This window comes from Phaseolus vulgaris, chromosome 11 (assembly GCF_051622355.1).
Source record: "Phaseolus vulgaris cultivar YP4 chromosome 11, ASM5162235v1, whole genome shotgun sequence".
Taxonomy (NCBI): Eukaryota; Viridiplantae; Streptophyta; class Magnoliopsida; order Fabales; family Fabaceae; genus Phaseolus; species Phaseolus vulgaris.
Genome location: NC_143508.1, coordinates 47,125,500 through 47,137,762, shown reverse-complemented (window position 1 = coordinate 47,137,762; position 12,263 = coordinate 47,125,500). Strand labels below are relative to the sequence as shown.

Genomic DNA, 12,263 nt, shown 5'->3' with positions numbered 1-12,263 from the left:
GTTTTTCACAGGCTCTATTCTTGAAGATATCTTTTTGCAACTTGTTACTTCTGGAACACTGAAATGTAAACTACTGAGCAATGCCTTATGCTTCCATTTTTCAGGTCTCCAGTGGTGTTTGGTACACTTCTGCAGCTACTACATGATTCATCAAATTTTAAAATAAGGATACAAGCTGCAGCAGCATTGGCTGTGCCAGTGTCAGTGCTAGGTAACTGTTTTTCTTATAATGATTTGGGTTCAGACCAAAAATATACCTGCTCCTGAAGTGCTCTTTCCATCATCAACTTCAGATGCCCAATCAGCATCTGAAAAGGCTTGTAAAGCTAGAGTAGATGCTATTGAAATTGACAAGAAATGTAATTCATTATTAAAGAAATACAAAAGCCCGTGAAAGAGGAGCACTACATAAAGAAAGCTGTTTCAAAACTATAAACAGACTAAACATTACAAAACAGAGAAAAGCTTATGTTGTAAATAGCAAATTATTAGGATAAAAATATTCTCAATATCTCCGTAGTAATTTAGAAAAATTATCTTTAGAACATCCTACTCATTTCAACATATTTTTATTTCCTTATTTTAAGGATTTGATTATTACAAATAGAAATGATGAGAATGTAATTGGTATGATTGTTATAAATAAAATAATTCTTTATTTCTTGACATAATCCAAGCTGATATCAGAGGTCCTGAGCCCTATTTTTGTTGCCTTGTTAACAGCCACCATCTTCGTTGTTTGCCATCATCAGAAGTTAGTGGTGGGCTAGAAAGGTGTGCCTCGTTTTGGCAATCACAACACCGACATGTGCATCATCAACAGAGTTGCCACCACTAGTATCAACATGAGTGCATGTGTCTTGTCTAGAAAGCCCACTTGTCACCCAGTGATTTCCTAAAACAATAGGTGATACCTTAGCTCACCCTACTGGTCAATTCCTAGAACAACGAGCGATGCCTCAGCCCACCCTAGTTGAAGACAAGCCAAGCTTGGTGAACTATGTGCTTTTAAGGACAATTGTACTTATATTTTGTTATTTTGCGTCCCGAAAAATCTTTTATTGGTTGTTGATGGATCTGTATAGTCAAAGTTGTCTCTAATAGCACTAGCGGTTGACTCAAAGCTCGAATAGTCACCAAAGTTTATATTCAGATCTTCTTCAGGTTAGATTATGGTGACATCTTCTCTCTGGCTGCCAAGATGACCTCCATCAAATTATTTTTAGCCATGGCTACTCTAGAACGTTGCCCCTCTATTAGTTGGATGTCAAAATTCTCTTCCTACATGGTGATTTGCTGGAGGAAATTATATAGAACAACCTCCTGGTTTTGTTGCTCAAGGGGTTTTCTTGTAGTTTATGTCATCTCCATAGATCTTTATATGGTATTAAACAATCTCCTAAGGCATGGTTTGGTATATTAAGTACAATAGTCCAACAAATTGGTATGACTCAGTGAGTTTGATCATTTTGTGTTTTATCATCATTCAAGGTTGGGTATTTCTACCTGGTAATGTATGTTGTTGACATTGTTCTTAAATGTAGCAATCACCATAGCATTTTACTGATAAAATCACCTTTGTCATCATTTTTAGACAAAAAAAATTTGCAAACTATGATAGTTCTTGGGATCTGAGGTAGCACAACTAGAAAATGGAATTGTAATATCTCAGAGGAAGTACGTATTGGATATTTTGGAGGAGACTGGACTAATGAATTCCAAACCCCTTGACACACATATGGATCCCAATGCTAAACTTCTACAAGTTAGGGGAAGCCACTTTCACCAAATCACTACTAGGTCCTAGAATTGATTATATTTATAACAAGCTTGGTGCATATGATTTATATGTACTAGCTTGAGGAGGAGTGTTAAATGCATTTTACTATACCAATCTCTATGTGAGCAATGTACATTCTATATATATCATGTTCCTTTGTTCTTCTTGAGACACAAGATTTCCTTCATATGACTAACATTTACTCCTAAAACCTCAAAGGTGTACTATACTGAGTATCTGATGTGTAATATGATATTATTGCCAGGAATTTCTACTGGAATCTGCCAAGTGTTATTTGTTTTTGAAATCTGAAACCTTAGCTTTTTGAAGTAATTGAACCTGTCTATTAGTATTCATCAAATCAACTACTGGCTCATTTAACCATTTGAGTTCAAAAGTAAACTAATTTGCTTTGCAACATTGTATTTTCCTTTATTTTCATTTACCTTATTACTTATTTTGGTGTAAATTGTTTTGTACAAATAACTTTTCCTTCATTCAAACAATTTTCTGTTCATAGCTTCATCTGAATATAACTTGTTTTTGGTTTTTGCAGATTATGGCCAATCATTCTCAAAGATTGTGCAATCTGTTGAGCATCTACTGGAGAATATGGATGAGGACCAAATTTCAGGGCCATCAAATTTCAAGTACCGGGTTTCATTAAAAAAGCAGGTAACTACTTCTTATTCATCAATCACACATGGAATTAATCATTTGGATTGGTAAGTGAAATAGGCATGAAACTGTGTAAATTTACAAACCTTGTTTTATTTCATTATCAATTAATAGAATTGCTCTTTTTTTCTAGAAATCTCTCAATCTCTAAACTATTATGTTATCTATTATGAATAAGGCAAAAATCTATTATAATTACGATTTTCTAGATTATATACGTATTATTATTGTTCACTCAGGAGAAAATATTTTGATAAGCTACAATAGGATTTTATAATTATTGCAAGTGTGTTGTTGGAAGATTTTATAGATCTCTTTGTAATTATTACTTTAGGGTATGAGTTCTCTATATATGGATACCTATGTACTGTTTTATTGGATCAATTCTAAAATATCTTTTCTCTCAAGCAGTTTAATCTTTTCTCTCATTGTCGTCTTAGTTGCGGTTCACTCTTTTAGATATACGTATTAATATTGTTCACTCAGGAGAAAATATTTTGATAAGCTACAGTAGAACTTTATTATTATTGCAAGTGTGTTGTTGGAAGATTTTATAGATTTCTTTGTAATTATTACTTTAGGGTATAGTTCAATTTAAGTTGTCCAAATAATTTTTTATGTTAAGTTTAGTTCGAGTGAATTATTATTTTAGTTTACTTTAGATTTTTGACAATTTATTTCTGTTCAACATTTTGAACACCCTAGTTCTGTAATCAAGCTATTATAATTTCATAAGAGATGAGATATTACTATATCAGATCAGACTAATATCTTTGATTTCAAAACCAAGAGTACTATATTTAAAGTTTAAAATTTGAATGAACTTACGAGGTATTCTTATTATTTTAACTTTGTTATTTAATTAGGGAGTTGTGACATTGCTTTCTTGCTCTGCTGCTTCTGTCATTACTTAACTGAACTAACCATGTTCTGGATGCAGCTTACCTTGACAATGTTACACGTTCTAAGCTTTACCTCAAGCTCAAATGATCAACAGCTGAAAGATTTTCTTGTGATGGTAAGTATTTTATCGTGAATGAAAAAATATAGTTAAGCACATGCAGAGGGAATTACTTTTTCAGTAGCTATTGTCCAAGAACAATAAATGATAACAGTTTGAAGAAAGTAATTCTGTCTCTCGATTTATTAACAACCAAAAAGTATAATATACAACCAAAACAAATGGCTTCTTCCAATAAATGGTTTGGGAGATTTGTGATGGAAATGAGATAGGGCAGCCTATACTTGAAATATGAGAAAAAGTAAAATGTTGTGTAGTTTAAAAATAAAACTAGACCGAAGAACTTTTGTAGTATATCCTAATAATCATCTTGTATATGTTTGTGTTCTGGACTAAAGGTGATGCCTGCCTTTTTTTTTTAATGTTGTAATTTCTTGCAGATTATAATCCTGTCTTTTCTAATCATCTTTGATGGAAATTTGACTAATCGATTTTCCTTCTGCTTCATTTGTGTAATAGAAAGCCTTGATTCTTGAAGATTGGTTCAAGGGATTATGCTCATCCGGTGAGGGCATGCATGATGTTCAAGATAAGAGCATTGCAGACAGAAAGAGAGTAATGATATGTAGTGCGTTACAGTCACTGATTGAATTATACAGAGAAAAACAACAGGATGCAATAGCTGAGAAGTTTGAGAAATTGAAGAACAATGTGTGAAGGAGCTGTAAAATGGCAATGTTGGAAAATATGGGAGCGAACTACCAGTCCTGTAGAGAATAATTTATTTAAGGCACTCTCTTGATGTATCATAATATGATCGGTTTTTAATGCATATTTTTGGCATTTGTAACCATTTTGTGAAATTCTCTCAAATTTCTATATAATTTATGAGAAAATTATCATACCCAAGCATATAAATCATGATTTTGAGCATAAAATAAATATCTTTTAAATGTTCTAGACTTTTATTACTACATCTGTTTTGAAAAATGATAATTAAGTACCATTCAAAATATACGTTTTAATTTGTTTTACTACTTTTTTTCTTTAAAGAATATTTTTATAATTTAAAAAAATTATTTTTGTAGATGAATTGAATGTCTCTTCGTTAAAAATGTGTTAATGGATTGTTAAATTGATTTTTTTTAAATCGATCAGATTTTTAACTAATTAAAATGAATTAATAGATTTTTTAAAATTTAATTTATTATAATTTGAAATGAAATTTAATTGACTTAAAACCCTTTAGAATTTTAAAGATCTTGTACACCATACCATTATATCTTTATGTTACTCTTACATGATAAAAAAAATTTATCAGGATGATGTCCAGGCACAAGACACAGTCAAACACGTGACATCTTTAAAGAGTATAGTGCCTTATTTTCATGTTCAATCCTCTCTTATTATTCAAAGTCATGTTGTCCTTCAATGACAATTTTCTATGAATTAAATCTCAAAAATATTTTTCTTAATGAAGTTTGTACGAAAATTTGGTATGAATTGTAGTGAAGTCGGTCATAAGGTCATTGTTGAATATATATATATATATATATATATTAATTTAGCAATATATATATATATATATATATATATATTATTTATTGTACTCATAAGCAATGATAATCATGACATTTTATAAGTAAAACAACACATTTGTCACTACTTTTATCTAAAGACCTTGACAAACTGATACTTCTTGAAGAATGAGGTAACACAATTTAATAAAGAAATTGTTATCTTTTAAAGGTATGCATTGGATATTTTGGAAAATTTTGAGTTAATGAATTGAAATTCAGTTACACATCCAAGGATCCTAGTATTAAACTCTTGCCTAAGGGAGGAGTTTTTGTCAGATTTCGAGAACAAAAGATTAATTGGAAATTGAACTATATTAAGTTATTAATATTGAAATTTCCTTTATAGTCAGTTTGGTGAATCAATTTAGTCAATTTCTTAATTCTTCATGTGCAAATTATTAGAATGTGATCATCTGTATATTAAAGTACATTCAAGATTGTTATGAAAAATGTTTATTATATGAACACAATAATCATGTTAAATTTGTATGTTATTTAGATGTTATGTTGACTGGGCAGGATCTCCATCTGATAGGAGATCCACTTTCAAATATTGTATCTCCATTAGAGATAATTTGATCTCTTGGAAGAGTAGGAAACAAAATGTTGTGATGGTGAAAAAACATAATATAGAGTTATGATCTTAATTACTTGTTAGCTTCTTTGACTTAAACAATTACTTAAATAATTGAAATTTAACAAGGTCACTCGAATTACACTTATATGTGACAATTAGATTATTCTTCATATTAGCTCAAATTCAATATTTCATTATAAAATCAAATATATTGAGATTGATTGTCATATTATTCAATAAAAGATTTTATCAGGAATATCTGAATTTATTAATTTGAATGATCAAATTTAATTATTTTTGCTTGTGATGAGCTTGGTTGTGAATGACGCATTAAATGCACTCCGTGCAACATTAAATATTTTTTTTCTTTTTTTATGTAATGTCATACTAGTTGGATGTACTTATCTTTTCTTGAACAATGTGTTTCAATTTGAATTTGTCTAAAGTGACAATTGTACAAAACAAATAGTCTTTTCAAAGTTGACACTCTTAGTGTCAGAGAATTTGTTGAAAAAAAAAGTTTTAGCTCTTTATCCAATGTATAATTTTATGTGATTTGTGCTTGAAATATTGGTCATTCTTGGCAGACAAAAATAACAGACATTTCTTACAACACAGAATAACACACATCACTAACCACTTGAATTGCAATACCACATGTTCCACAGAGATCCTTTTAATTTTGTGCAATGTCATAATAGTTGAATGTACTTATCTTTTATTGAACAATGTGTCTTTACTTGAATCTGTCTAAAGTACATAGTTGTACAGAGCAAATAGTCTTTTCAAAGTTGACTATGTTACTGACAGAGAATTTTTTTAAATGGAGAATTTATTAAAAGAAAATAATTTTAACTCTTTATCTAATAGATAATTTTATGATTAGATTGATTATTCTTCTCTGACAAAAGTTAGAGACATTCATTCTTCGTAGAATAACACACCACTAACCACTTGAATTACATTACCACATTCCCATATAGATTTTTTAATGTTATGGACAATAACTACACCATTTAGAATATCTTGATGACTTTGAAATAATTTTATTCTTATACTCTATTTGTACTTGTGCAGGATCATCCTCTTTGATTATTATTATTATTATGTGATGAAACTTTCTTTTTTGTCTCATTAGTTAAGGTTTTTTGATTTCTTTAATCACATAATCTTTCTTTATCATGACTATTATAATTTATATTGTGTCAAAATATGTGGTCTTATTCATTAGGTTATTATGCACAAATTTGTCCGCATCTAACAATTGGATATTAAAAGAATAACATAATAACATTATATTTTCGCATTGCATTTACTATATATTTGCATTATAAAAAGGATAATGTTGGACCTTTTGGTTCTTTATCTCAGATAATAAAATAAATATAAGCAGCTCTTACCAAAATGTCATTATTTTATTGATTTTGAAGCTACTATTTTATAAATATAATTATTTTCTTATTGTATAATTAGATATTACTTCCTTTTAGGTGTAAACATCTTACTTTTCAATATAATCATCACTTTATTTATTTTCTTATGTTTTATTTTTTTAAACTAAAGGTTTAATTTTTGTCTCAATATTTACATTTCATTGTTTTTTTATAACTTTCAAGTTCTATACTATCTTAAATCCCATTTTTTTTGTCTTAATTGATAATTTCATTTTTTTAATTCTAAATTTAAATCTTTTAAATAATATTTCAAATCTAAACAAACTAACATAAAAACAAATAAATAATATAAAATCATGTATTACAAAATATATAAAATAACAAAAAGTTACTAGAAAATAAAATCTAATAATATGATAAAAATACAGACACATAAATGCCCTGTTGAACTGTTATACTTCCACTAACACAATTGTAGTTTTCTAGAACATGGTCCCTCTTTCCTCAATTTATTTATGGTAGAAGTTGACCTTCTCTATCTTTTTTCCCGCCACCAAAATTTTCTCCAAATCCAAATTTCCCTCCAAATACAAATCCTGTTAAATTTACTATTTTGTCTGCTCTCTTACAACAACAACAATAACCCAGAATCAGATTCTCTAACTTTTATTTTTCCTTTATTTTTACAAGTTACTTTTTTATCACATATTTTTTTTTTTGGATAAAATTTGATTTCTTTAACTATTTAATTAATAAGTATTGAATCATGTTATTCATGCATTGTTATAACTATTTACAATAAATTATTAATGTCTTGTTTTAGATACTATGAATGAAAAAAGAATATTTTTTGGTATTTATTTAAGGTACACAGTGTTGTGTGTGTTTGGGCATGAGATGAGAGTGAAGAAAAGTAAGTATATATTATAGTTGGAATTGATGTTAGAGAAGAGAAACCAGTGACACAGATCTAATGAAGCGGTTTTACTCCGACAGCCGCCGCATCATTCTTCTGATCGACGTTTGGAGTGTGGAGGATCCCTACCGGAGAAAACAGTTAGTTTCGTTTCTGGAAACCCTACACTCTTTTCCTCCTCTTTCTTCTTCCCTCTTTGCCTTCAAATTCTTCTTCTCTTCTCTCTCCCCTCTTCTCTCCTTCTCAAAGCTTCAACCTTTCCTACCAAACCCCTCTCTCTCCTTCGACCTCCCTTCCTCCGCCCTCCCACGGCTCTCCCACGCCCTCTCCTCCCTCCCTCCCTCCGCTCTCCACCCTCACTCCGCCGCCCCCAACGCCCTCCACCTCGCTCACTCCCTCTCGCAACTCCTCCACGACCACTCCTGGGACCATCCTTCCCCCCACATCGTCCCTCCCAATTTGCTCCTCCTTTTCTCCCCCTCTTTCACTTCATTCACTTCCCTCGCCTCTTTCCTCAACGCCGATCCTGCTCTTCTTTCCCATGATGCCAATTCCTTCTGTCACACTGTCTCTTCCTTCTTTGCCAATGTTGCTCGCTCATTCACCTCCAGGGGAATTCACTGTACTTGGATTAGCGTTGGGGGAGAAAATATTGAGACAAACTCCCCTAGCGATGAGGATGGGGCTAGAGAAGCTTCTTCTTTGCTTCGGACTGCGGTTCGGGGGCTCGGCTGGGGCTTTTGCTCGCTGGATTCGCTTCTTCTTGGTTCTGGGCTTGTTCCGTTTGGGCTGGTTTATCCCTTGATTGGGGTTTCGTTGAGTTGTTGTTCTAGGGGTGTTGGCGTTAGAGGGCAGTTGAGGCTTTCGATCTTGGATGTGAATGAGAGTCCCATTGAGTATGATTGTTGTGATCTTGAGTTTGTTGATGTGAAGGGCAATTTGAATATTTTAGGTGGAGGGGATGAAAGGAGCGAGGGTTTTTGGAAGATGTGTTTGGGTGGAGGTGTGAAATTGGAGGTTAAGGTTGTGCGGAAGTGTGATGGGTTTGTTTGGACGGAGGACCGGTTGTCTGATTCGGTTCTAGTGCGGGAGGATTTCAGGGGAATGAAGAAGAAAGAGAAGGTGGGTTTGAATGATTTTTTTGCTGATAGGGTTCTTGAGCTTGTTGCTGCTGAGTTTGGTTGTGAGTGGCGGCGAAAACAAGTGCCCATTTGGGAGATGGTGCTGAGTTTTCTGTTTAAAGAAGATTGTTGGGCGTTGGTGGCTGTTTCTAATGGCAAGGGTGAGTCATGTATTGGTATTCTGAGACCTTTTACTGTGCTTGCTGGTCTCTTGACTGTGTTGGGGGATCCACATGGGGCTAGTGGTTTTGGTGAAGCAAATATTGGGCAATATGTAAAGATGGTGGATCATGTTGTTTGCAAATCTGATTTCAAATTTAATGAGGAGTTGTTGAGTTCTCGGGGTAAGAAGAGTGATGTGGCCGTTGAGTGTCCTCTGAGTAAGAAGAGGATAAATTTGAATACACTTCGAGACCTCACGTGGAGCTCATTCTGCAAGTCAGTGTTAGAACCGTTAGAGACTGATTTGCTTGATGTTTATTGTGCCATAGAAGCTAACAAGTCTAAAAAGTTGAAATTTTTGAAATGCTGGATGAAACAGATGAAGAAATCTAGCTGTTCTGATATAACTTTGTCAGAAAAGCTCAAGCCAAATTCGATAGTAGCGGAACTGGGTAGCGGTAAGTTGAATGACTTGCCTCAAAATGATGAACCACCACTGTCCTCATTTGCTTCAGCTGAAATTAATCCGGAGCCAGAGGCTTTGCAAATACAGGAGGATGCTGTGTTAGACTTTAGGTCAGAAACATCTGAAACATTTTTCAGTAATCTTGCTGATAGGATCAAACGGGGAATTGAATCAAAAGTCGTAGACATGGGGGCTTTGGCAGAGCGACTAGTAAATTCTTGTATATACTGGCTATGTCAGAAGGTTGATAAAGAAACTGTTTCTCAGGGTCAGTTTCCTTTGAAAGATCATGATACTAGTGGAGGAATGATTGCATCTGAGCTAATAAAGCTTCTATTAAGGGAGCCGAAGGAGATAGCCGCTGAGCATAAAAGCCAAAATCCATTATCTCAGTCTCAGACATTTGATTCTGGACCTACCACACCTATTGCAGAGCATGTAGTTAGAGAGTATCCTTCAATTAAGTTTCTCATAATTTATGTGATGCAATTTTTTTTTTATTATTCTAATCAGCTGTAATTGTAGCAACATGTGTTTCTTGATTTTGGCTTTTTCCTTAGTGAACATTAGATATGAACTGCAGATTTTATTTCGAACGGAGATTTTACAATCAGAGGTTGGAAATGAAGTTGAAGATTCCTGCAAACAGAAGTTTGTAAAACAAATATGCCTGCTTTTAGAGAACATTCAGTGTCACATGGAAGTGGGATTCTTTGGTGATTGGACTCTTGAAAATTATGTGACAAAGTTAATAAAAGACAGGTACAAGTTTATACAAGTCACTGAGATGTTTTAGATTGATATATCTTCCGAAAATAACGTGCTTTTACACAAATTATGGAATTTTGTGGAGTTAGTGGCTTCTATTTAGAATATGAACAATAACTCAATTTATTTTCATTTCTTGCAATTGTACTTACATATAACATTTTTATGCTTGCTTGCCAATATGCTAAGTACCAGAGATGAAGTTGAAAATTTAACAAAAAAAGTGATGGGTTTGAAAATGGTTTCCCTAAAGCATTACTTCTGTATGGATATAACACAACCTTTTCTGAGTTGTTGCAAAATTCCTTTTGCTCTCATCCCCACTTTTATTTGTTCAGACTCCAAACCTGAAATAAGAAACCCTTGTTATGAGTTTCTATTCATTTATCCCTTTTTCCTCTAAAGAAATTAAATTCACATTGCATGAAATATTGAAAGATTGTTGATTTATGAAAGTGAAATCCCCAAAATGCAGGTATGCACTCACTCTTGAAGATGTGGTTCAGAAAATATACTCCAAAATGGACCTGATGCTGTTTGCCGATGAAGATGAAACACCAAATAGTTTACTCAACAGTGAGGACAGCAACAAATCCTTGAACAGAAAAGCATACAGAGATGTGGTATTTGAAAATGATGTCAGTAATGAACCTACTTCAGCAGAAAATGAGCCCTTTCAGTTGCAAAAGGATGTCAGTGGAAGATTGCCAAGGATCGTAGATGACCGTGATAGAAAACTAATTGAAGCTAAAGAGAAGAGAGTGAGAGCTCTAAGATTGTCATCTTTTACAAGTTCGATGCCTGTTTTACGAAGAGTGAGGGCACCAACGCAGAAGAGTGTGAAATCCAAGACAGATCTGCTTCAAAGGGTGCGAAAAAGGAAGGAACGAGAAAGGGGAAATTATGGGACTGTATGTGAGACCCCAATGACAGTAAATAAGCATTCAAACTCAAGGGCACAGGGTTCTGATCATGACCATGGTCTGGCTGATGGAAGTAAACCATATGGCTCAGTTTCTAAGGCATTGTTCAAGGATGATCTTTGATTTGAGTAAACCGGGCTTTTTCCATAGAAAAACTGTATATGCTTCTCTGCAAAACAGAATAACAGGATCTTCAGCCTTTGAAAAAGAAGGATGGAAAGTAAATGACTGGAGTTGGAGTTAAATTTTGCTTTCCCAGTGTTCTTGTAACTAACACAATCAATATATTCGCATCAATATGGTTCTTATTGTTAGAATAGGTCAATTTGTCTGTACATCCCTCTGATAAAAGGCTTTTTTTTTTATTGTATCTACCTGTTACTAGGCATAGCCTTTGTTGAGATTAACTTCTGATCTGATGTAAGAACTTCTACATATATATACATGAATGAGCTGAAGGATAAATCAATCACTTAAGATTTTTTCTCACTGTTCATTTTCAAGTTGGCATCAAAGTGGAGTGATCCCGCTTGTTTGTCTTTGTGTGGTAAAAATACTGTTTCTCATTGCCGTCTGATGCCGTGTATATAAATAAGTGAATTTATCATTCATTCGTACACAAGAGAAATTAGTCTTCACTCAAAGAATTCTCAATGTTCTCTTTTTTTAGCTTTGACTTGGGTAGATAATTTCTTCGCAGTGAATGCCTTGCTCTGTGGGTGGTTATTACCGTTCTATAATTCTCTTATTTTTTTCTGTTAGAAATACAAATTACATGTTTCTGTTCTTTTAGTCTGTTAGATTCAGACTGTTGCTGATGAAATCACAAGTTGCAACTTTTCCTTTTAAATGGAGTTGGAATGAAAATTTGAAAGCTAGCGATCTTTACACCCACCCTAACATACGAAAATATTTTGATTTTCATAAAAGTTGTAAC

At 33.1% G+C, this 12,263-nt stretch overlaps 2 protein-coding genes across 15 annotated transcripts in view; both read left to right on the top strand.

Moving 5' to 3' along the window:
* The window catches only part of LOC137829461 (ARM repeat superfamily protein), a 38,908-nt gene extending 34,587 nt beyond the window's left edge, over window positions 1-4,321 (top strand). For 10 of the 14 annotated variants that reach the window (XR_016517228.1, XR_016517230.1, XR_011084017.2 and 7 more), the window contains 4 exons: window positions 105-211; window positions 2,337-2,455; window positions 3,399-3,476; window positions 3,939-4,321. Coding sequence is in view for 4 of the 14 variants with exons in the window: in XM_068636266.2 (XP_068492367.2) it covers window positions 105-211; window positions 2,337-2,455; window positions 3,399-3,476; window positions 3,939-4,136 (502 nt within the window). In the remaining 10 variants the exon portion in view is untranslated. Of the gene's footprint in view, window positions 1-104; window positions 212-723; window positions 994-2,336; window positions 2,456-3,398; window positions 3,477-3,938 lie in introns of those variants that run through there. The other 4 variants (XR_016517227.1, XR_016517235.1, XM_090297087.1 and 1 more) reach the window with 2 other exon arrangements.
* Window positions 4,322-7,745: 3,424 nt separating this feature from the next.
* LOC137824092 (LIM domain protein) lies at window positions 7,746-11,815 on the top strand. The gene is made up of 3 exons (XM_068629550.2): window positions 7,746-10,084; window positions 10,206-10,397; window positions 10,879-11,815. Exons 1-3 carry the CDS (start codon window positions 7,944-7,946, stop codon window positions 11,447-11,449), a joined length of 2,904 nt encoding a protein of 967 aa, XP_068485651.2. The 5' UTR covers window positions 7,746-7,943; the 3' UTR covers window positions 11,450-11,815.
* The last annotated feature ends 448 nt before the right edge of the window (window positions 11,816-12,263 follow it).

Excerpts from the sequence above, each read along its gene's own strand:
- LOC137824092 (XM_068629550.2), top strand. The coding sequence starts at position 7,944 with ATGAAGCGGTTTTACTCCGACAGCCGCCGCATCATTCTTCTGATCGAC. Across the intron at positions 10,085-10,205 it reads GCAGAGCATGTAGTTAGAGA|ATATGAACTGCAGATTTTAT; the intron begins GTATCCTTCAAT and ends AGTGAACATTAG. Across the intron at positions 10,398-10,878 it reads ACAAAGTTAATAAAAGACAG|GTATGCACTCACTCTTGAAG; the intron begins GTACAAGTTTAT and ends CCCAAAATGCAG.